The following is a 22121-nucleotide window of genomic DNA, read 5'->3' as shown; positions in this document are numbered from 1 at the left end:
TCCAAGATCTCCAGTCATTTCATGTTCAGAACCTTAGAGACCCTCTTCCAAGACCCAAACACTATCCAATAAACTTCCAATTCCAGCACCTGCCTATGGGATAAAAGCACTAGGAATCTCTGACTTCTCTCCTGGGGTGCGCAGAAGTAAGTCGCATTTGCAAGGAGTCCAAACCAAGCCCTTTTATCTCTGCAGGAGGAAAGACTGTGTCTCTGATGTTGTACCATGCTGGGGTCTATTCACATCCCCCAAATTTATGATATATTTGCTCTTGTGAAGATCATTTATTCTATCAGATCTTAATTTTCTTTTATCTAACAGGAACAATGTCTTTTAACTTAATTCTTGGAGAATTGATTTAAATGAGATAAAGCACACAAAAGTGGCTCCCACATAAAGGTATTATTTCTTTACCTCTTTAAAGACCGGCATTCACAAGAGAATCCATTAATGGAAAGACAACACATTTCTCCGTTTCCCAAATCAGTTTGAACGTGTTCACAGGACTACTTCCTAGAGTATAACAAACATTTCTTTTCCGATCAGGAATTACAAGTATTGACATTCTAGACAATCCTCTACATTATCTCACAGAAAGAGCTTAGCAACATCATCAGTTTAGAAATGAGGTTTGACTTTTTATTGTAACAAATTAAAAATTAATATCATTTGAAAAGACACTAAATATACAGAGATCCAATTTTTACCTGTTAGCTTAGGTCTCTCTGATATTGCAATAGATCCATGTTAGTTATATGTCATATGGGACTCCTGAACAGCGAAGAGAATAAATAGAATAAAAAGAGGATAGCAAAATATAGAAGTAGGACAAATGAAAAGAATGCTTCCTACTTCCTGGATGTATCAGATCAGAGGCGCTCAGAGCATGGCTGACATTCACCTGGGAGGTCTTCGGGGTTTTCTTCCCTTGGGTTCCAGGTTTTGGGGTATTCAAATGAGTGGGTTTGCTCTTGCCTAAAGATACTTCCCCTCCTGACATCCCACACTTGGATAACTCAGACTCTTACACGTGATTCTAAGGCACTTAGTGCCTGTATGACAAACTAGTGTCTGGATTGTAACATTGTGGCTCCCAGGGTGTGGTCCAGACAATTAGCACTTCACTGCATGCTTACTTAATTAATATTTCCTTTTCCTCCTTCCTTCCTTCCTTCCTTCCTTCCTTCCTTCCTTCCTTCCTTCCTTCCTTCCTTCCTTCCTTCTTTCCTTCCTTCCTTCTTTCCTTCCTTCCTTCCTTTCTTCCTTCTTTCCTTCCTTCCCTCCTTCCTTCCTTTCTTCCTTCCTTCCTTCCTTCCTTCCTTCCTTCCTTCCTTCCTTTTCATTTTTTTCCTCTGCTACCTTTATTTCTTCTTCAATGACCATTTAAAATATCTGACACAGGTGAGGGCCTCTTACATTAGGCTGTGAAGATGTAGAAATGTTTAGCCAAGCCACTTGGAGTAATCTGTAGTCTGAAAGGAGTGTGAGATAACTTGCTCTGATGCCGACACTTCTGCGCTAGAAACAGGGGAGAAAAGGTGCTGTATCGGACTTTAGGAATTGATTTCTTAATTCTATTAAGAGGATATAGAAAGGCTGGACAGGCAATGAAATAATACAGCTAATAATGTCATATTAATCAAGACCTAAGAGCTTTATATTATCCTTGGCACTACTCTAAGCCTTAGGGGATTAAATAAATCTTAGATGAACCCCAGGGCCCATGTACTTTTATTATCCCAGTTTAACAGATGTGTAAACAGGGGCAGAAAGACATTAATAAACATGCTTTAAATTGTCATATGATCTATTAATCCCCCTACCAGGTATATAGAACCTGCAAAAGAAATGGCACCAACATGTCAAAAAGATATTCCTACTTCATGATCACTGAACCGTATTCACAAAAGTCAAGACATGGTATCAACCTGAGTGTTCACCAGGAGGTGAATGGCCAAAAAAAAAAATGGTGCATGTGGAATATATGCATATAATTTATATGTATGAAATGGAACACTAATCATCTATAAAGGAGGACATCTTATCATTTGCAGGAACATGGGTGAGCCTGGAGGATATGTACTTAAAGTGATTTTAGAAGAACACGGGTAAGTACCACGTGATGTCCTTTACATGTGTAGTATAAAAATGTCAAATTCATAGAAGCAGAGAATGAATGGTGGTTGTCAGGGACAGGTTAACCCCTGCCCATCAAGTTCATTCCTGTCTTTTCCGTTTAATAAGCATTTGTGGAATGGATGCATGAATAAACTAACAAAATTGGTGGCAGCTAGCTCTCAACTAACCTTACTCAGGCTCCCTTTTTATAACAAATAATTCTTGCTTTTATCATCCGGAAATGCTCTAATCTATCTACACGTAATATTTTTACAAAATAAAATGTCCTAATTATAACATAAGGAGTAAATAAAAGAGAATGTGAATTTCCATGTATACTTTGTTACAGATATAACAGAAGCCCATAATGTATTAGTTATATTTTTGTACTTGCTTACAATGAATAAATGCTTTTCACAAGAGCATCAACTCAGGATTGTGGAGCCCCCATTCTGCATACCTGACATAACCGAAGAATGACCAAGATACAGAGTCACAAAGAAAAAACTGCTGTGTGAAACTCAAATGGGAAGCACACCGCAGTGGAGTGGTTTTCCAAATGATGAACCACCTTACTAAGATTCCAACAAAACAATGTACATTTTTCTCTCAATGTAGTTGTATTCCTGGAAAACTCAGTATCAAGAGTATTGTGTAAAAATGTATAAAATGGCCAGGCTTCAGTTTCAAATAGTTGCAAGAAGGCCTTTCATTCTCATGAACACCTTGCAAGACATTTGCAAATCCTGAAGCACAGGAAAATGTCTTTGTGTGTGTGTGACTGCCTTGCATGTGCAGAATGTCTAGCAGCTTTGGTCCCCTAACAAGCACATTCATGCATTAATGCCCCTTCCCCCCCAAAATTGTGAACTATCCAAACTGCCTGCATTGATTTCCTATACACCCTTCAGGGAGACAGAACCAGTCAAGTGGAGAATCTCTGGGGCAAAACATAGAAAACAAGCTGAGGAGGTGTTAATCCAGTTTCTGATGTATCCTGAAACCTTTGGCAAGTCATGCAGCCTGCTGGGACCTTAGCTGGCTAGTTCATGGCCTCCATAAAGCAGGAAGCAGGACAGTCTGATGTAAACCACCGAATCTCTTTACAGGTGCATCAATAGCACAGGTCTTTTGAGTCCCACTGACCAGGATGTCAAGAACCTTTCAGGAACTGCTGGGTCCCAGAGACCAGGCCCAGTTTACTGGACCCTACAACACTACAGCCTCTTCTCTTCCTGTTTGTTTCCCTCCCATGGGAACCGGATTCTTCTCCTAGATTTGAGTTGCATTCCTCAACCTTTGCTCAAAGCAATCACGTTGAACTAAAAGAAGAAAAGATCTGATTTTGATGGGACACAAATAAGGTAATGTTTGCTTTCACTGAAGAATACATTAAGTTATCCTTTAAATATATAGGCACTGCATTTAAAACACAATTACGCATTTATTACATGGGAAAGGATTGGACCCTTTGGTTACTCTTCATCTCCTGCACACACACAATACCTTTGTTATTCTATATACTCTGCTGATTTTTACTCATCAAGTCATTTTCACAAGATGACCGAGCACTTACTCTATGTTAACTAAATGGATGACACTGATGAACACAAAGTAGGGCCTTATTTATTTGTCAGTTAACACAGGTACAAAATAAACACGTCCTTAAGGCAAGAATAAGTGGACACATATTTCTTTTCCTTTTAGATATTTGTGCAGTCAGAAATATTCTTTGCTCTTCCATTACGTACCTGATCCACTCGAATTCACACACTGATTGCTAAGTCAGAATTGTTCCCTGCTGTGAAATTTCCTAGAATATTATAGGCTAGTCAGGTGACGGTTCCAGAGCTTACAGACAAATCTGACACACTTGTGTCCTGTTTATATGTTTCTACTATGTGACTTGGTGTCATCACCAGACTGTGACCCAGACTGCCTCCTGGGTCAGCATCACATGTTATTCACCTTTGAATCCCCAGAAAACAGAGCTGTATTGTGTTATATAATAGGCACCCAATGTGCTACTGCCTACCATATGTGGATTGTCCTATCAGCATTCCATCTGCCCAGGACCATTTGTGTAAAAACCAGCATCAGGTAACTCCACCCTATTTTAGTTCATTATGTAAATTCATTTTTATTTGACTTAGTTTCCATATACTGATTCACTCTCTGATGCCATAAAAAAAAAAATCCAAGATGAAACAGGAGCTTGTTTCTCAATCTAGGCCTCCCGTGTAGAGCTCAAATACTTGAGCTCTCATACACTTCCTCCCATGGTGCACATTACCAAAAAGCTGGGTCAGAAACAGAGAAGCCAGGACTCAAGGCCATCACTCAGATTTAGGATCGGAGTGTCTTTAACAACTACGCTATGTGAAATTTCTGCATTCTCACCAATATTTTTTGATAGAGTAGCGATATCTAAATATCTGAGAAAATGAACAGTTTTCAATATTGATTTATTCCCTGCAACAGCTAATAATGAAACAGAAATTACTCCTCTTAAAATTGAGACGAGGAGTTCTTTGAAATTCAAGACAGGGTGCAAAGTGCTGCAAAGGGTCTCTTTAATTAGGATCAAAACATCTTTGACACCTTTTGGATTTTAAAATTCTAGCTATTGTTGCTTTCCTCAAATGTTTCTTTGTCTGTTTTTTTTATTTTTAAGTGCAGTAAGGCTTAAGCAAAAATAACTTAGACAAGATAAACAATGAAGATTTGTCATTCCAAATGACAAAGACCCAGTTTTCCATTTCTTTGATGTTCAGAGTAAAATACTTCACTTCCACCCTGCACAATGCGCTCACTCCCCTGCTGGGCATTGACAAAAGTTTAGTAAACCATTCCTACTCATCAAAACCAAGGGAAGCTTTGCACATAGAACACATCAATCGGCCCAGGTTTAAGAAAGAAACAGAAAGGTAAAATTAGTTTTCAGAATCAACTTGGACTTTGTTCTTTATCTCATCCTCTACTTGCTCCCCTTCAATATCAGCCCATGTTAGGCCATTGCTGGAATACCAATCCCAATGACTGAAGCTGTTCACACAGAGGGCAGTCCATCTACCTTGTGTAAAGTGCTGGCTTCTTACTAAAAAGCTGAAAATGCCTTCTAAAAACTTCTATTCATCAGTCCTGGCTCCATTTTTTGAGGCCACATAGAAATAGCCATTTGCTTCTACTAGACCACTCTATGGAGCTATGATATCCATTATGATATTCATTAAGCTATGAAGTGCCCTGCTGCTTATTATCTCAACCTTGGACGGAACCATGCTCAGAAAGTTTATCCCTTTTTCTGGACTTGAGTTGAAGCACATGAAGAGATTATACAGAACTGGAATCCAATAAACCACACATTTACATGAAGCTCTGTTTGTTTGTTTTTTTTCTTTTTTCTTCTTCCCGTTTCTTTATGAGGAATCTTAACATTTTCTCCAAAAGGCCAAAGGACTTTGGGCTAAAATGATGACCCTGTGTCCAGCTGAAGGATTAAAACAATGCTACAAGATTTGCTGAAATCTTTCTGGGGGTAGGTTAACCACCTCTGAGTAAGGAGATAAAAATGTAAACTCACCTGTCCTCATTAGTTAAAAAAAATGGTGATTTTAATTATCTCGGTTTGACCTACTTGATGGTGAGGCACATGCTGAAACTGCAGGGTTCAAAACATGATCCCTGAGCGGAATAAAATGTCAGATGCCCCATGCTGCTGCCCCTGTTCCCGGTTCCTTCATGCCAGTTTTCATGGCGATGGTTGGGAGTGGAATTTAAAGAGATCACTGGAGCATATAAATCATTGTGAAAGCATATCTGAGGCTTGAGTCACATCAATTTGTGCCCGTAAAGAATGCTAAAGGACCACTAATGTTCTCCAAGTTGATAGTAGTCTAAAGTTCTCTGTCTCCTGTTTGATGCCCAGTCCCTGTCTCTGACTACAATTCCTGGCTCAGGATAGTGCCTAGTTCCCCAACTGCCCTGGTGTTCTTCTTCAGCATATGTTTTAATCTGCCAAATTCCTTGAAAAATATAGTGTCAAAATGAGCATAGTCCTTTTCCCTAGGAAAAGGGAAGTCCCATGGTTTCTGAAACCATGTTTTTATGGAGGCAGCGAGGCTCACAGTAGACTCTTCATCAGCTGACTCCAAGCACCCTTCCTGACAATGGCCTTCTAAACCCTCTTCTCCCAAGCCATCCCTAGGTAGGGCCACCTTCTTTCAAACTATAGAAAAATAATCACTCTAATGTGAAACCCTAGCTATGCCTCATACAATGGGGTTTACTGTAAATATTATATATATGTGTGTGTATATATATAATTTTCTATGTATTGTGATATTTAACAACTTAAAAAATTCTTTCTGACTGGGGAGAGTCTGCCCTTGCTCAGACTAGCCAAGACTGAGACATACCAAAGAGTCATGCTGGAGCCATGGATTGCATACCAGAGAAGATGGTATTTCACTGTCTTAAATTAGCACAAAGTTAGAGGGGTTTGTAGCTTACAGGCAGACCAGCCAATCCTAAGCTGTCCACCCTTCCCTGCCTTTTCCTTTCCATGCCACCCCCACTCTGCACAAGAAGGCTCTGGCCAAGGGCTCTCCTTCTCCTGAGTTTCATGCCCTAAGGAAGCTGGTGTTTCTGCCATGTGGCATGCTATGGCTCTCATCTCTAGGATTTGTGAGCACAACGAGTGCTGTTCATGAGAATTTCTTGTGTCCCACGCTATAGCAACATCTGACTGTCTAATAAGAGAGTATAAAATATAGTGTTAACTTGGGATGGCCACTTCTCTGGAGAGCTAAGTGACCCTCTGGATTGCCTACATTCTGATTTGTCTCTGCCACCACTTACAATCAGCAAGTTACATGCATTTTTATGTCTAAATCTTCATCTATAAAGTGGGGATGATAACAGAATGTGTCTTTCAGAGCTACCATGAGATTTCAATGATCTGGTACTTACAACAATGATGGATATATAACACACATTTGCTAAAGTTACTATTATTCTTTTGGATGACACTGAATAATACATGTAAATTGAAGCCATGCCCCTCATAGACAGGAGGTACTCAACCATCAGGAGTTGCTATTACTGGTTATTATATTCAATTTGGTGATCTATAGAACATCACCTGTCATTTTAGTTACCGTTAAGTGTACATTCAGTGGCATTAGTATATTTATCTTTTTTTGCCACCATCCTCACAGCATTTTTATCTTCCTATACAAAAACTCTATGCCCATTAAGCAGAAATCTGCAAGTTTCCTTCTTGCTACTCCCTATAACAAACATTCTAGTTTGTTTCCTTGATTCTGATTTTTCCAGGTACCTCATTTAAGCGGAATCCCACAGTATTTATCTTTTTTTATCTGGCTCATTCCACTTGGCATAATATCTTCAATGATCAACCATACTGTAACACATTTCAGAAGATCATTTTTCCAGGCCTCCATAGTATTGTACTGTATGCAAAAACTACATTTTATTCATCTGTTTATACATCAGCAGATAACTGGATTGCTTCCACCTTTTGGCTATTGTGAACAATATTGTTATATTTATGAGTGTACAAATAACTGCATTATTATTACTCATTTATAACTAATGCAAAATGACCAAACTCAAGTGCTGGATTGGTCACCTTTGTGACATTCAAAGGAGTTGGTAAGTGTCGAGGTGCAACATGGTGAATGATAAAGCAAAAACACATCATTTGATTCTTGCTCTGTTGACACAAATCACCAAATATTTTCTTGTTTTCCCTTCCCATTGACGAAAGTACCAATGATGTCAGTGAACGCTGGGGATGACTTTGGGGATTCATTGCAGTTATGAGGTTGATGGAAAACAAACTGTTTCTTTAGTGGATACAACAAACTTATCAGCCCTTACATTTTTCAGCTATATAGCAACAGATCTTTTTAAAGACGGAATTCTATTCTCTTTGAGTTCAGCAATTGCAAGGTGCTACAGGTTAAACTCAAGAGAATCTGGATGCTTAGACAGAGTTAAAAGATCTACAAACATCTCCCTCTAGGACACATGACATTAAAGTTGCCAACACACAAGAAATTTAACTCAAACTGTCACATCACCCCACTGCTCTTCAAAGCTCATCAATCTCCCATTAGATTATCAGGATGGCATGACATTTTTATTACAATTACACTGCAAGAATCACAGTGCAGTCACACTGTGGCCAAGTCAGCAAAGAGATCCTCTTTGATGGACGATCACAGCTGATCAAATTTGTCAGTTGCTTTATGTATTTTTATGCTAGTTTGATATTCGTGCCCAGAGACTAGAGGCTTTTAAGGGCACGCCTGTCAATGGATTCCATTTCACAATGCCACGTGATCCTTTTACTTACCCCTGTCTTCTCATCAAAGATTTTGATTCCTCCAAAGGAGATGGTTAAAAAGATTTTCTGTTTGTGTTCTCCTTTGGAACGAGCGCCTGCAACAACGCCCTGTTGAAAGGAAGGACATGGTTTTTACTTCAGTGTTTTCATTTGAAAATTCCCTCTGCTCCCAAAGGCACGTCAGATACCATCAAGCAATGCCACCAATCACACACACTTCTTCCCCTTCTCCTCTACACCCCTACACAGTGAGTTGCCTTGTCTGGATGTTTTTGATGCTGTTTATCCTACTCATTCTAACACCGCATAAACAGGTATTACAACATGTACTCACATGAATAACTAAAATTTATCAAATGCTTTGATAAATTTTTGCCTAGATACCTGGTTTTGTGTCTAAACACCTGGATCAGAGTTGGGGATACCAAGAAAAACACAATATAAGCCTCAGATTAATATCTCCATTTGGTATGGCTTTGATTTTTTTTAAAAGATTTATTTACTTTTATTACAAAGCCAGATATACAGAGAGGAGGAGAGACAGAGAGAAAGACCTTCCGTCTGATGATTCACTCCCCAAGTGAGCACAACGACCGGTGCTGTGCCGATCTGAAGGCAAGAACCAGGAATCTCTTCTGGGTCTTCCACACGGGTGCAGGGTCCCAAGGCTTAGGCCCATCCTCAACTGCTTTCCTGCGCCACAAGCAGGGAGCTGGATGGGAAGTGGAGCAGCTGGGATTAGAACCAGTGTCCATAGGGGATCCTGGCATGTTCAAGGCGAGAACTTTTTAGCCGCTAGGCCACGCAGCTTTGATTTTTTTAAATGAAGTGAATCACCGTGTAGATTCATAAATATGGGGCTATGTTTATATTTCAGGCAATCGTTTTCATTTGAATCAATTTTAGAATAAGCAATAATAAAAAATGAAAGCTAATGCTGCATCATATATTTTAATTTATTTTAATTTTGAAGAAATGTGGTCATTATGGTATGCTTATTGTTTGCAATTTTGATCCAAAGAAATATAGGTTTTCCATTGCATTTCCCCTTGTCATTCTTATGTTTTTAGGAAACATACCTATCAAATGCATTGCTTTTATCAAGGTACCTGTTTGCCCATTTTTCCAAGCTTTTTATACCACAAATATAAGTATATGCATTAAAGAGTATGCAAACTTCATAATAGGTGGGGCAGGTACTTTGCTCACTGCTTTATCCCAAATGCATAGGACAGTCTCTGGAGGACAGGATAACTGCTTAATGAACAATGGACGTGTAGACACAGCACTCTCCCAAAGCTTGATGCAATTCAAGAGTAAATATACTTACTTTATAAACAAGGCTCCGTGCTCAGGGGCATGAGTCTAAAGAGTAATCAAAGAGTCAAGATATTTCAAGACTCCGCACACAAGGGCTGCTCCAGCCTCCCCAGGTTTGTCCCGGGGGCCCCAGCTGGCAAGATGAAGCCAGTTCTCAACACTTGTGGCACTGGCCTGTCAGAAAAGTCTAATGTGGTAGTGACCTCATATTTCCAGCAAATAAATTAATTCATGCTGTTTTGAATATGCTATGATTTCAGTATTTTGGGAACAGCTGGTCTTAGAAACAGCACGTATGATCAGAGGCAAAAGAAGGCACATGTGCTTTTATTTCGTTTTTAAGATTTACATATTTTATTTAAAAAAGCATTTACAGAGAGAGAGGAAGAGATGGAGTGAGGGGCATCTTTGGTTGCTTAGTTCAATCTCCAAATAACCACGATGCAGGGGCTAGGCCGGGACCACAGGAGCCAGAGGCTTCATCCAGGAATCCCATTTGGATGCATGTGGGCCCTAAAACCTAGATCATCCTTTGTTAATTTTTCTTTTTCATCACACAGTTCCTTAGGCTCAGGGGATTTCTCCTTCCGTTCTCCTTATCCTGCCTCCACCCCACACTCCACTGTTTTCTCCTATAACAATAGCAAGTAACTGGATTGAAGATGGAGCATCTGGAACTTGAACAAGCACCCACATGCAATGCCAATGTCATAGGCCTACTTGCAGTGCCACAACACTGGCCCTGCCATATAATCTCATGGTCATCTTATTATCCTTATTTGGGGGTACTGGAAGCATTCTGTGTAATTAGCATATGTCATACTTCTGGAAAAAAAATATTTAAACTGGTACTTAGTTTCCTTTCTCCAAGTGTAAATATTTTGCATGGATGAAAGAATTAGATGAACATTTATTTGAAGAACCTAGCACTCTATACCGAATGCTAATAAAAATTAATTTCTTCTAGTAAATGAATGAATGTCCATTAAAGTTTGTGGCCCGGTTCCTGTTTGGACAGTGCTAGTAAGAAATTCAGTGCCTCACAAGTCATCCATTCACACCCAAGCCCACTCACTGCTGCATAGAATATGAAATCTGGAAGAAACTTTAAAAATGACTGAATAAGCCTCTCACCTGACAAAGAATAAAAACATATTCGGAAAAACAGAGAGCAGTTCTAAGAAGACACAGAGATTTGATGAAGACATTGAGGGCACAAGTGAGCTCATGGCGCTGGGAGCAAGTCTTCTTTACATTATGTCTTCATGCTGGGGAGCCAAGAGCACACCCTCCATTGCCCCTGCTCAGTGCTTCTCTTGCAGATCCTCAGGGTAGCCACTCATCACTGACATTAACTCCAATGACATGCTTCGAGAGTAACTCAAATCCAATGCAAAATCCTCTGTTTCTTGAGACTTTGCCCCCCTCTTATTCAATACATTTGAGATGCCTCAACATGCTGTTTTCCTTGAATGCCTGTGGTATACTTTGAAGGAACACAGGAAATAACTCAACTATGCTGTTAGAATTTCAGTATACTTTCCATTTCTGTCCATGGTCATGCTTTCTTATCCTTTTACCCAACATACCGTCATTGTGTATTCTTTACATCCCGCTTATGTCCCCTCTTTCTTCCTTCACTGTTCCTTGTGGCACTTTCCATACTCATTATATGTGCCCAGCCCCAAGAACAGTCTAGCATCAAGCAACAACTCTAAGGGAAAATGTTTTCCTTACTTTAGGTGGAAACCAAGCAAACAAGCCAGATGCTGAGCCTAGAGCAACTTGACTTCAAAATATGTGTTGTTGCTTGGTTTTGGAATAAAGTAACTAACATCTGCCATCATATAAAGACAAAACAATAAGGAGCTCAGTGCTAGGGTCTGACTGCATCCCCCAGATTTACATATTGTCATATACCTCTATGGTGACAGTATTAAGGAGCTGGCTGAAGGAAACCCCATCGATGGGATTATAGCCCTGAGGCCACTTGAGGAACCCAGTTCCTTTGCCTTCTCCTCCTTCTGTTCTTAGACTATGTGAGTGCATAGCATCTGTGCTCTCTGAGGAATGAGGCTGAAAAGTGCAGTTTGGAAAGGAGACAGAAGAGGCCGTCACAGATACTCACTCTGTCGGCACCTTATTTTTAACTTCCCAGCATTCAGAGCATGAGAAAATCAATCACTACTCTATAAATGAACCCATCTCAGGTATTTTATGACGTGGCATGCATGAGAAAGAAAACCTTCCCAACAGAAAGGATAAGGTGAACTGTGTCAAAGGAAAGACAGCCTCTCCATCTTTCCTTACTCATTCCTCAGGGAGAGCATCCCAGACAGGGGTGGGGAGAACAGCTTCCCTGTCTTCATCTCAATAATCCCTGACTCAGAGAATCCTGAGGACACTAAACGGCCTCACTTCCTGGTTTATACAGGCTCTGCAAAGATGATTATGCAGGTGACGAATACACTATGCATAGATTTTAGATTTTTTTTTCAGAGAAGTAGCTTTTAATTCTATTTATTCATCAATATCTTTTAGTGCTAACCGACACTAAGGTCCTGTTTCTTGCTGCTCCCATGAAGTAGCTATCAAAGTATTCCCTGGTAGGTGAGTGCTTGGCCTGAGACTTAAGATACCCATTTCCTGCATTATAGAATTACAGTGCCTGGGTTCCAGTCCTGGCTCTAGTTCCTAATTCTATCTTCCAGCCAATACAGACGCTGAGAGACAGCAAAAGATGCTCAAATATCTGTTTTTGTTTTGTTTTGTTTTGGTTTTTTGCCATCCATGTGGGAGACGTAGATCAGTTTCTCAGTTCCTAGCTTTGGATTGGCGCAGTCCTTGCCACTGTGAGCCTTTGGTAGTCACCAAGTGGATGAGATATCTCTCTCTATTTGTCTCTCTGCATCTCAAAACATAAAAACAACTCCCCAGTAGAATATGGCCAGTGTGCCTCTTCCAAAATCATTTTCACTCATGGCCGCTTTTGGCAGCTTTATGCAATAAATGAGAGAAAGGAGTATCTGCACAGTCTTTTCTCTGAGGGACATAGATTCTGAGATAAACTCTGAGTCAAGCTCTGAGACAATGCAAGAAGTCCACGAAGCTCCTGCCACCAGACAGCACACATCAGCTCTCCTCACAGAATGATTCATTGTTCATACAAACAACAGAGCGAGGTCTGGCAGACAGCTCCAGTTGGGGATCAGGAAGATGTGAACTTGTTTCTACTCATGGACAGCTGACTGAGTGAAGCCACATTGGGAAACTGCAAGTTGTGGTGAGGTCAGAGATTTTCCTGAGTACCTAGTTTATGCTAGAAATCTAGGGTATGTCACACAATTTCACCCTACCACAATCCCAGGAACGATGGATTCTCTCCCTTTTAGAGTTGAGCAAATCAAAGATCAAGAGATTGGTGACCTTCCCAAACTTAAAGGAGTGCATGTATCAGAGAAGTCGGATCTAATCAGAAATCTTTTCGCTTCTAAAGGCTGAGTCTTTTCCACTATAAACCTAAGAGCCTCTTTTGAGAAATAACTATTTTTTTAAATGACCATGCAATGGTGCATGTCTTACTACAAATATGCCAGGTTGTTTCTGAAAAGAGCTTGGTGTAAGCACCAGCTTTCAAATTCTGCAGTAAAAAGGACTGTAAAAGGAGAAGAATCACAGTTTTTCCCTCCCAGGAGTTCCAGGGCACTTAAATGAATTGCATAAGTGCCACCCTCAGTAAGTTATCATTAGTATTATCTTACTGCATGCAGGGAATATGAAGTAAGTTATTACTAATACTGACAATCTATTTTATTAGGCTATACCATGTGCAAGACAATGCAAGAAACGATTACCACGAGCTCCCCACAAAAAGTCACAGGTCATGTCTCGATGGAGAAATTTATACAGAGAAAAGGGGTCAGGCATCCTTGGCAGGAATAACCAGCAGCCTTGCCTAGCTCAGGAGCTGTTGTGAGAATCAGACAGATGAAGTGCATGAAAAGGCTTTGTACCTGCTCCTCCAGCATGGGGACTGCCGTATGATGTCATGACTGTGATTGCCACAGAATGTATTCATGCTGAGGATCTTAGAATGATATTCTGCGACACCGATGTGATAAAATGAGTCTTCATTCTTAGCCCTACCAGTTATTAGCTTTGGAATCATAAAATGAAAATACACATTCTAAATTTCATTAAAGGTGTATGTGTACGGGGCGAGGGAGGGATATAAACACTGCTTTCTCTCCTGTTTAGTGCCAGAGATTGATTCCTCTGAACCAAGCTCTCTGGGCTCATGAACTTCCTTCCCCTGGACTTCCACTTGAGCTCCAATAAACAAGATACAAACACAGAGTTGGAGGGAAAGAGAAAAATATCAGCTGGAAAGGGACAGATGTCTTCCTACTCTTTTGGTCTTAATTTACACCTCTGGCAGTAGCTGTATTTTTGCTTGGTGAGGGAGGGAGACTTCCTTATCAATCCTTCTCTGTGGGTTCCAGTAAAGATTCTTCCCAAGAGTAGAAATTCTTCCCATTGCTGCTAGGCATAGGAGCCTCACCCCCTGTGAGCCACTCCTTCCAGCTTGCCACCTGTGCTCCTTCATTCACAGGTCTCACCTGATCTCTCCAGGGGGGGTTTGTATCTCTTAGGACCTCAACTCACTACCAGCTTTCCAGGCACTGCCCTTGGAAGATATCACTCTCTTATTGCTTTAACCACAACATTCACCCAACGTCTCTGAGGCTGACTAATTTTGGAGTCAATAATGTGTGGCTACTCGGTAGTAGCTTACTACTGAAATCTTCTTGTGGGACCAAGATAAAACTAAGCGCAAATACAAGACAGAATATACACAACTGCTACACCATGTCTTGCCTAACACAAGAATTCAGGGTATGGGTTTCAACTCTGGTTTTCTCACACTAACTGAAGATTCTGGGGTAGATATCTTAACTTCTATAAACCTCCAACTTCTTATTTACAAATCAGAATGGTTAATATTTATCTCAAAAGACAAAATCAGGTATGTAGAAGTGCTGTGTAGATTGCAAATTAAATACAACGTTAGGAGTAGTGATGCTAATGTTGATGCTTTGCTGATAGACAGGCTAAGGGCCTCCCATGATAGGAATCCCTTTTCAGAGCTCTACAGTCCAAGAGAAAACTCTCTAAAACAGGAAAATGCACTGGCCTCAGAGAGTCCACTAAGGAAAACATTTTTTTTTTCTTCAATTTCTCATATGGTCTATGAGGAGCAAAAGGACATTTTTGCAAAGCTAAGAGGCATTTTGTAATTGTCTGAATACGACCTTCCTGGGCAGGTGGCCAAATGGAGAATCGATCATTTTACATTTCTTGGTTTCTTAAAGAAAAACCACTGGGAGCTGAAATGCCAACATTCTTCACAGTAACTTAAGGGAACCAAGCACCCGTCAACAAGTTCGGCACATCTGATGGCAGTGTAGGGATTTGGGGACCTCACGGATATGAAGGGTGACAGATGGAGTGCTCATTGCAGGTAGCACACTTTCACACCTGTACACACACAAGGTTGGTGTCACTGCCGGATCTGAGGGACAGAATTTCAGAGGGCAAAGGTTGATATTCACTTAGACCTTCCTGCTCTCAGGAAGGTTGCAATAAAAGCAGGTGTACCTGCACAGGCCTGGAAAATGGCTCTTGTCAATGCTAGACAAGCAGGGTGCCTGAGCTCTTTTGTTTAGCAAACTTGTGGCACAGGATAAGACCAGGTCTTTGCATATAAAAGGTTAACTAAGGCATTTTCTTGAATCTTCCACTCAAAGTTTTTTTTTAGGGGGGAGCAAATCTCCATTTTCCTATTTCATATTCAGCAAAAGGGACTTCAGCAAAACTCATGGTCCCGGTCTTTACCCCAAGCTCATCCAGGGTCCCTTGAGGCATTAACTCTGGGGATTTGGATGATGGGGATGACATAAGATTCACTATTTCTTGGCTATCTTGGCAATCTGCCGGTGGGCTGACTTGTGTTCTGGTCAGATTTCATGTACCAATCTGAGTCTATTCTGGGGCAGAGCAGAGATTCGGGGAAGCAAGGAGGACTGTGGCTATGGAACTCTTTCACCAATGCTAGGGAACCACCTGTGTCATTCAGGTTTGGCCACTCCAGCTATCTGTCTATGTCATGTGCTCTGAGTCAGGTACAAAGCTGAAATTAAGAAATCTTCCTGTACAACTCTTTCATCCATTGATCATTCACTTTAAATTTGGGAGATGAAGAGATCATTATTGGATTACCCTTTTATAACATTTCTCAACTTGAAAATTAAAAATCCATTAATCTCTTCCAAGAAGATAATTTGTGGAGTCAAGATTTTGGTGTCTTTTTGGGAGGTAGAGGGGAAGAGGAGACAGAGGGGGAGAGAACAAGGGAGCTCATCCACTGGTTTACTTTCAAAATGCCTACATGGTTGAATGGTTAAAGGCAGTAGCCAGCATGCAATACGAATCTCTCATCTGGGTGTAGGAATCAAATTTCTTCAGACATCACCTGTTTCCCTAGGGTCTACATTAACCCAAAGCTAGAATCAGAAACCAGAGCTGGAAGTCAAATCCAGGTACTCCAAAATGGAAATTTCCAGTAAAATTATCAATATATATGTAACTACTGAAGTTCACTTAGCAGCTTAAAATAAAAGTAATGGATGTACAGTGTGTAAAATTAAGAGTTAAAAAAATCCTTATTCCTAGAGCAACAGTGCAAGGATATCTGGTATCTAATGTATACATTAAACGGCTTAGAAAATTTGGATTGCATAAACAAAAACAACAGTGTGATTTATGAAGCATCTATGAATGAAGAGATCATGCAGAAACCTTTCTGCAGATTTACCTCACTGAATGCTTCCAGGCTCTTGGCCAAATCTGGGTTTCCTTTTCCACTTACTTTTTTTCCCCTTACATTTAAAAATATCTCACTAATGAAGCTGATTTTTCATGGACTATCTGGAGGTATGAAAAGATGCTGATTTGTATTTACAAATGATGGGAGGGAAAAGCTATATAAAGAAGCTATATAAAATGGATTTCCAAGTTTATTATATATGAGGTATAATTCATATATTACACAGAGAAAAACAAAGAAACACTGTAAATTGTGGACAAAAATATTGATATTGATTTGGGTTTTTTGTACATTATTTTACTAGTTTAGCATGTACTTTCAAAATTTTATAAATAATATACATAAAGGCTATAATCAAAAAAATCATATTTGCTTTAAATGTGTAAGACATCTGTAACTTTCTTACTAAATGATTTGGTTTTCAAATATTTCACATTACTTTAAAAATAAACACATATATGAAGAGCAAAATCTCAGAGAAAATCATATTTTCTTTTATATATTTTAAAGTCTTGGAATAACTGTTATTATAAACACTTCATTTTTCAATTTATTTCAGATCTTTTGATTAAAAATGTTAAAATAAGAAACCTCTTTGTGACAGCTGTATATAACATATACAGTTACATAATACTTCAAAACTTTTTCCCTTTATGATACCAGATGGGGTAGGGGTGCATTTAAAGAAGGTACAGTGGTCCCTTTGCTTCCACAATGGTGCTTAAAGTTTTGGAGATACAAATCATGGATGTTCGACTCCGTACCATGAAATGGCATATACTTACACACACACACACATATACACACACAAAAACTCTACATGCACCTCACATATACTTTAAGCCATTTCAAGGCTATTTATCATACCTAATGCAATGCAAATGCTGCATGAACTACTGTTATAATTAATTTTAAAGGAACAATGGCAAGAGAAAATTATTTACATGCTCAGGATAAATGCATTTTTTTCTGAATATGTTGATCTGGCATTGGTTGACTGTGTAAGGATGAATTAAATCAGCCTTTACCTAACATCTTTCACCATATGTCAGACTCAAAAAAAATCAGTTAAAAATGAAAAGATGGTCAAAATTTTCATGAAATGAGTGACTAAACAACCTATGAAATTTGTAGTTTCATTTCCGCACGTGTTAAGAAATGAAGATAAAAGTGAATAAGATAGGATGCACTCATAACTTTTTAAAAAAGGCTTAGCAAAATATTTCATAGCAATAGATGCTGTTACCAATGCATAAATATAGTGATTCATGTGAGTCAAGTGATTAAATAATAAAGGAGTATTTACCACAAGGATGAGAATCATTTCTTTCCCTCATTCATATTTAATCCAAGACATTGAACACACAGTGATTGGACAGTACCTTGAGTTTCATCATGGAGTCTTGACATAACTTGTCTCCCCGAGCTGCGGACACTTCATCTATCCCGATCAGTTTGGCTTTGTACCGGACCCCTTCACCTTTAAACCTCTTTATCAAAGTGGCTTCACTGCGATCCTGTCCTAAAATCAGAGAAAAACAGATTCAGGCAGGAAGTTGTTTAGTTCCTATTGAATTTAAGTAGCTACAGTTCCACATTTCTAAATATGTTACCCTACGCTATTTACAGTTCCACTATTTGCTTTCTGATTTCACCTACCTTTGAAGAAAGAAAAATCACTGGACCCAGGGAAAAAAATTAACCATAATACATCTAGATATACACTCTAAGAATTTAAATCGTAAGGTAAATATTTCTTGTTTCTGAGCCTCAGTTTCCTCGGGTATAAAAAGAAAATTAAAAAAATAATCACCCCAATGCTGCAGTAACATAAATAAATCAGGTAATATGCACAAAGCATTTAATTCAGTTTTTGGTACTCATTCAACTAATGATAATCACTCACTAAGAGTTCAGATCCAAGTTCCTGTAGATCAGTATTAGAACTGACTCTCCTATGTTTCAGATATTTAACAATACCTTGGACAGGGTCCAAGACACTTCTGACACCCAAGGCCATCAATTGTTTTATAGTCGTACTCCAGATTAATTATTTTGTATCAAGTAATAACCCTGAGATAATTACCAAAAATGATTTTATGATATCTTTTCTAATAACGCACGTGTTTAGGGAAATAGGCTTCCAAAACACTTGGAAGTTGGTGACCACATGTTGTAACAGACTCTCTCAATGTTAACATGACAGTTTGCTAAGATATAACCAAAAATTCAATCATACCCATTTTAATGTAAGGATATTAAAGGTACTGTGAACTTATCAAACGCTTTAAATGGAATGTTTTGTGTGTTTTATCCCCACTTTTCAGATGATGAAAATGAGGCTCACAGCATTCAGGTAGCCACTGCGAGTCTACACAATAAGACATAGATAAGACGGGTATGCAGGAATTCAAATCCTCTCTGCCCTCATCACGCTTCACTCACTTAGAGGGCTGGCTATTGCACACATGCCTTAAAACCAGAACGTACTGGCCTTCTAACATTCATCTCTCAGAACATTAAGACCATTAACTCCTGATTTCTTCTCTTTCATATCTTTCCTCATTCATCAGAAACTTACAGCTGAGCATATTAGAGATAATTCAGCTCATTTCCTTTCATCTATTTGATGTGTAAAATAAGGCTTTTCTTTACTGTGAGGCTGAGAATTACCTAAGATTGTGCTTAAAATAGAAAGCACATCAGCAATAGCTAAGGATGGCAAAGTGCTTTTCTATTGACAATGCAAGATTTCCATTTCATTCATTTATTCAATCAGCCCTTACGAAGTTTGTTATTTGTGCCACATGCTTATGGGCAAGAGAAAAAGTAGACAAAGTCTGTACCCTTACAAGCTCAAGTTTTCATGACTGTAAATAAAACTGTATTGTACATTATAGTAGGTTTATAAGAAGGTTCAAGGTTTAGAATGAGATAGCTTCATTTCAAACTATCGTGCCTTTGCTTATAAGAAAAATTCTTCAGAGCCTAACTTCCTCATCTATTGAGTGATGGCAAAGCATCTACTTTAGAGATCCAGGATCAAGAGTAAGTTTGGTGAGATAATATGGTAAGTTTTCTACAAGTGGTTGTAATTGACACTGTTCTCACTATACAAAGTTTATATGTTCTGGGAGGTGAGAGGCAGAGAAAGAATGCCTACAATGTCAGTCTTGGACATCCGGCTCCTTTGTCCCAATCTGTGTTCTTTTTCACTGGATCCTTGTGAGTTCTAGCACAGCAAAGCCTTTTAATAACATCCCATAAAGCTAATAGAATGCATAAGTGACTGCTCAGAAACAATAATTATTGTAAAAATTAAATTTTGGGGCTCTGAGAAGGCAGATATCACAGACAACAGCTAAGAACAAAGAGAACATGCATCATGATAAATCTTACGTATAAATACCTAGCTAAACAACCAGGCCCTTGATCATCTCTCTCTCTCTCTCTGTAAGCATGCAGTGTTCAGTACAAGTGATCTAGGCTGCTTCTAGGATTTTCTAAATATGTTACCCTACGCTATTTCAAGTGCCATTCTTTAATCTCCTCAACATATTTGGTCACTAAGTACCCAGTAACTAGTATCATTCCTTTAATTACTACAATTCCCCTAGACAATCTATTGTAGCAATGCCAGGTAACCTTTATCACAAAGCATAATGTATGCATCAACTTGTTTAGCCCACAAAAATATTAGAGGTATGTACTGTTTATTATACAGTTTTCACAGATAAAGATTGAAATTGAGGATGTAAGAGGCCACAAAAGTCGCCCCTATGCATTGAGTAGGATATTTCTGATAGTTTTGATGCCAGAGCCTTTCAGTGGCTTGCATGTCTTTTGTGCATGCAAGCTTGCTCTCTTAACCACTGTGCATAACTGCTTCTCATTCGTCCAACTGCTGCATGAAACTTCACTTTGATGTGCTAAAACTAAACTGGCCCACGTCTGCTAAAACTGAATGCAATGTCAGCATTAGAATTCCCCTTAGGGGATGGAGCAAAAACTTGAAAATGGACCCAATGGCTTCTAGACACCATTCATTGTCTAGTGAGTCACACAGAGACAGCCTTAAGAAACATTTGTCAGGGCACAGAAATCTGACAATGAGGAAGATTCATAAGAGGGGGCAGAACCAGATCAGGTGAATAAGGGCAGAGATTAATAAGAAAATATTAGTCCATTTAGGGGAAATCAGGGAGCTCGATTTAGCTTAGGACCCAGGGCCAAGCTAATTTGTGTGAAGGGCACTTATGCAGTAGATAATCTAGATTCTCATTAAATACTCCACCATTAAAAGGGCAATTTTTCATGAGCACATCCTGAGTAACGTCTCAGCTATATTAGTTAAGAAATAAATAACAGATGCCACAACCAAAAGATTACAAATCCAACCAAGGTATCCACAAATTGAGGATGTAAGGAATAGGGTCAAAATTCATGTATCCTTAGTTATCATGAACCCCAGCCTAGTTTGCTAAAGGCATCCATGATCCTACTTTTTAGAACAGACCAATGAAAAACCATGTGTTTAATAAAGACAAATCATAAACTGATCACTATTTCTGAGGCCCTTACAATGTCAGTTACAATGCCATGGGTTTTCCAAGAAATTTCTCTTTCAATGTCCTGTAATTTCCACATCTGCTCTTAACATCAGGCTCCATAACAAGCACTGTTTTACAGAAAACACCTCCAAAGCCAAATATGTTAACATCAAAGCATAGATTTTAAAAATAAAAAAAAATTTTAATATTATAAAGAGAACACAGTTTGTGCATCCAATAAAACAACCACACCTCCCTTGCTCCTCTTCCACTCTGTATCCCCGCTTCTGCTTCTCCTCTCCTCATCAGTTTTTTCAAAGGTATATTTTTAACTCATTATACTTGTACAGGGTTAATTTTCTAGCAACTATACTACTCAATAAGTAAGAAATACAAGACTACATTTTTCACAGGAGTATAAACAAGGGCTGAAAAGGACAAACATCAGTACAAAATGTTCATTTTACTGTACGTATGTTTGTGTTATATTACTATCACATTTTACAAAACATATCATTGCTTTTGGGGGATAAGCTTATTTTACTAAATAGAGTATAAATTTTTAAATAAATGCTTTACTGAGATATAATTTACATATCACAAAATTCACCTTTTTAAAGCATACAGTTTAGTGGTCTTAGTAAAAAGACTTAAATATGCCACTTAATTTTGTAATGTTTCATCACCCCCCCACAAAAAAACAGCACTGTGCTTATTAGCTGTCATTCCCCATTCACTCACTCCCTCTAGCACTAATCAACCACTTAACCGCTTGCTCTCTCCATGGAGTTTCCAATTCTAGACATTTTAGACCGTTAGGATGGATTTTGTGTGTGCATGCCTAGCATATTTTACTCAACAACATCTTTGAGCT

At 39.0% G+C, this 22121-nt stretch overlaps 1 protein-coding gene across 2 annotated transcripts in view; it reads right to left on the bottom strand.

The window, feature by feature from the left end:
• Window positions 1-22121, bottom strand: part of DAB1 (DAB adaptor protein 1) — a 383239-nt gene that overhangs the window by 104269 nt on the left and 256849 nt on the right. For both annotated transcript variants that reach the window (XM_040978648.1, XM_040978649.1), the window contains 2 exons: window positions 18080-18219; window positions 8501-8599 (listed from right to left, as the gene is read on the bottom strand). In XM_040978648.1, coding sequence (XP_040834582.1) covers window positions 8501-8599; window positions 18080-18219 — 239 coding nt within the window. The remainder of the gene's footprint in view (window positions 1-8500; window positions 8600-18079; window positions 18220-22121) is intronic.

The sequence above is a fragment of the Ochotona curzoniae genome, unplaced genomic scaffold (assembly GCF_017591425.1).
Source record: "Ochotona curzoniae isolate NIBS_2020 unplaced genomic scaffold, NIBS_Ocur_1.0 contig_291, whole genome shotgun sequence".
NCBI lineage: Eukaryota > Metazoa > Chordata > Mammalia > Lagomorpha > Ochotonidae > Ochotona > Ochotona curzoniae.
This window is presented reverse-complemented; position numbering and strand designations above follow the sequence as displayed.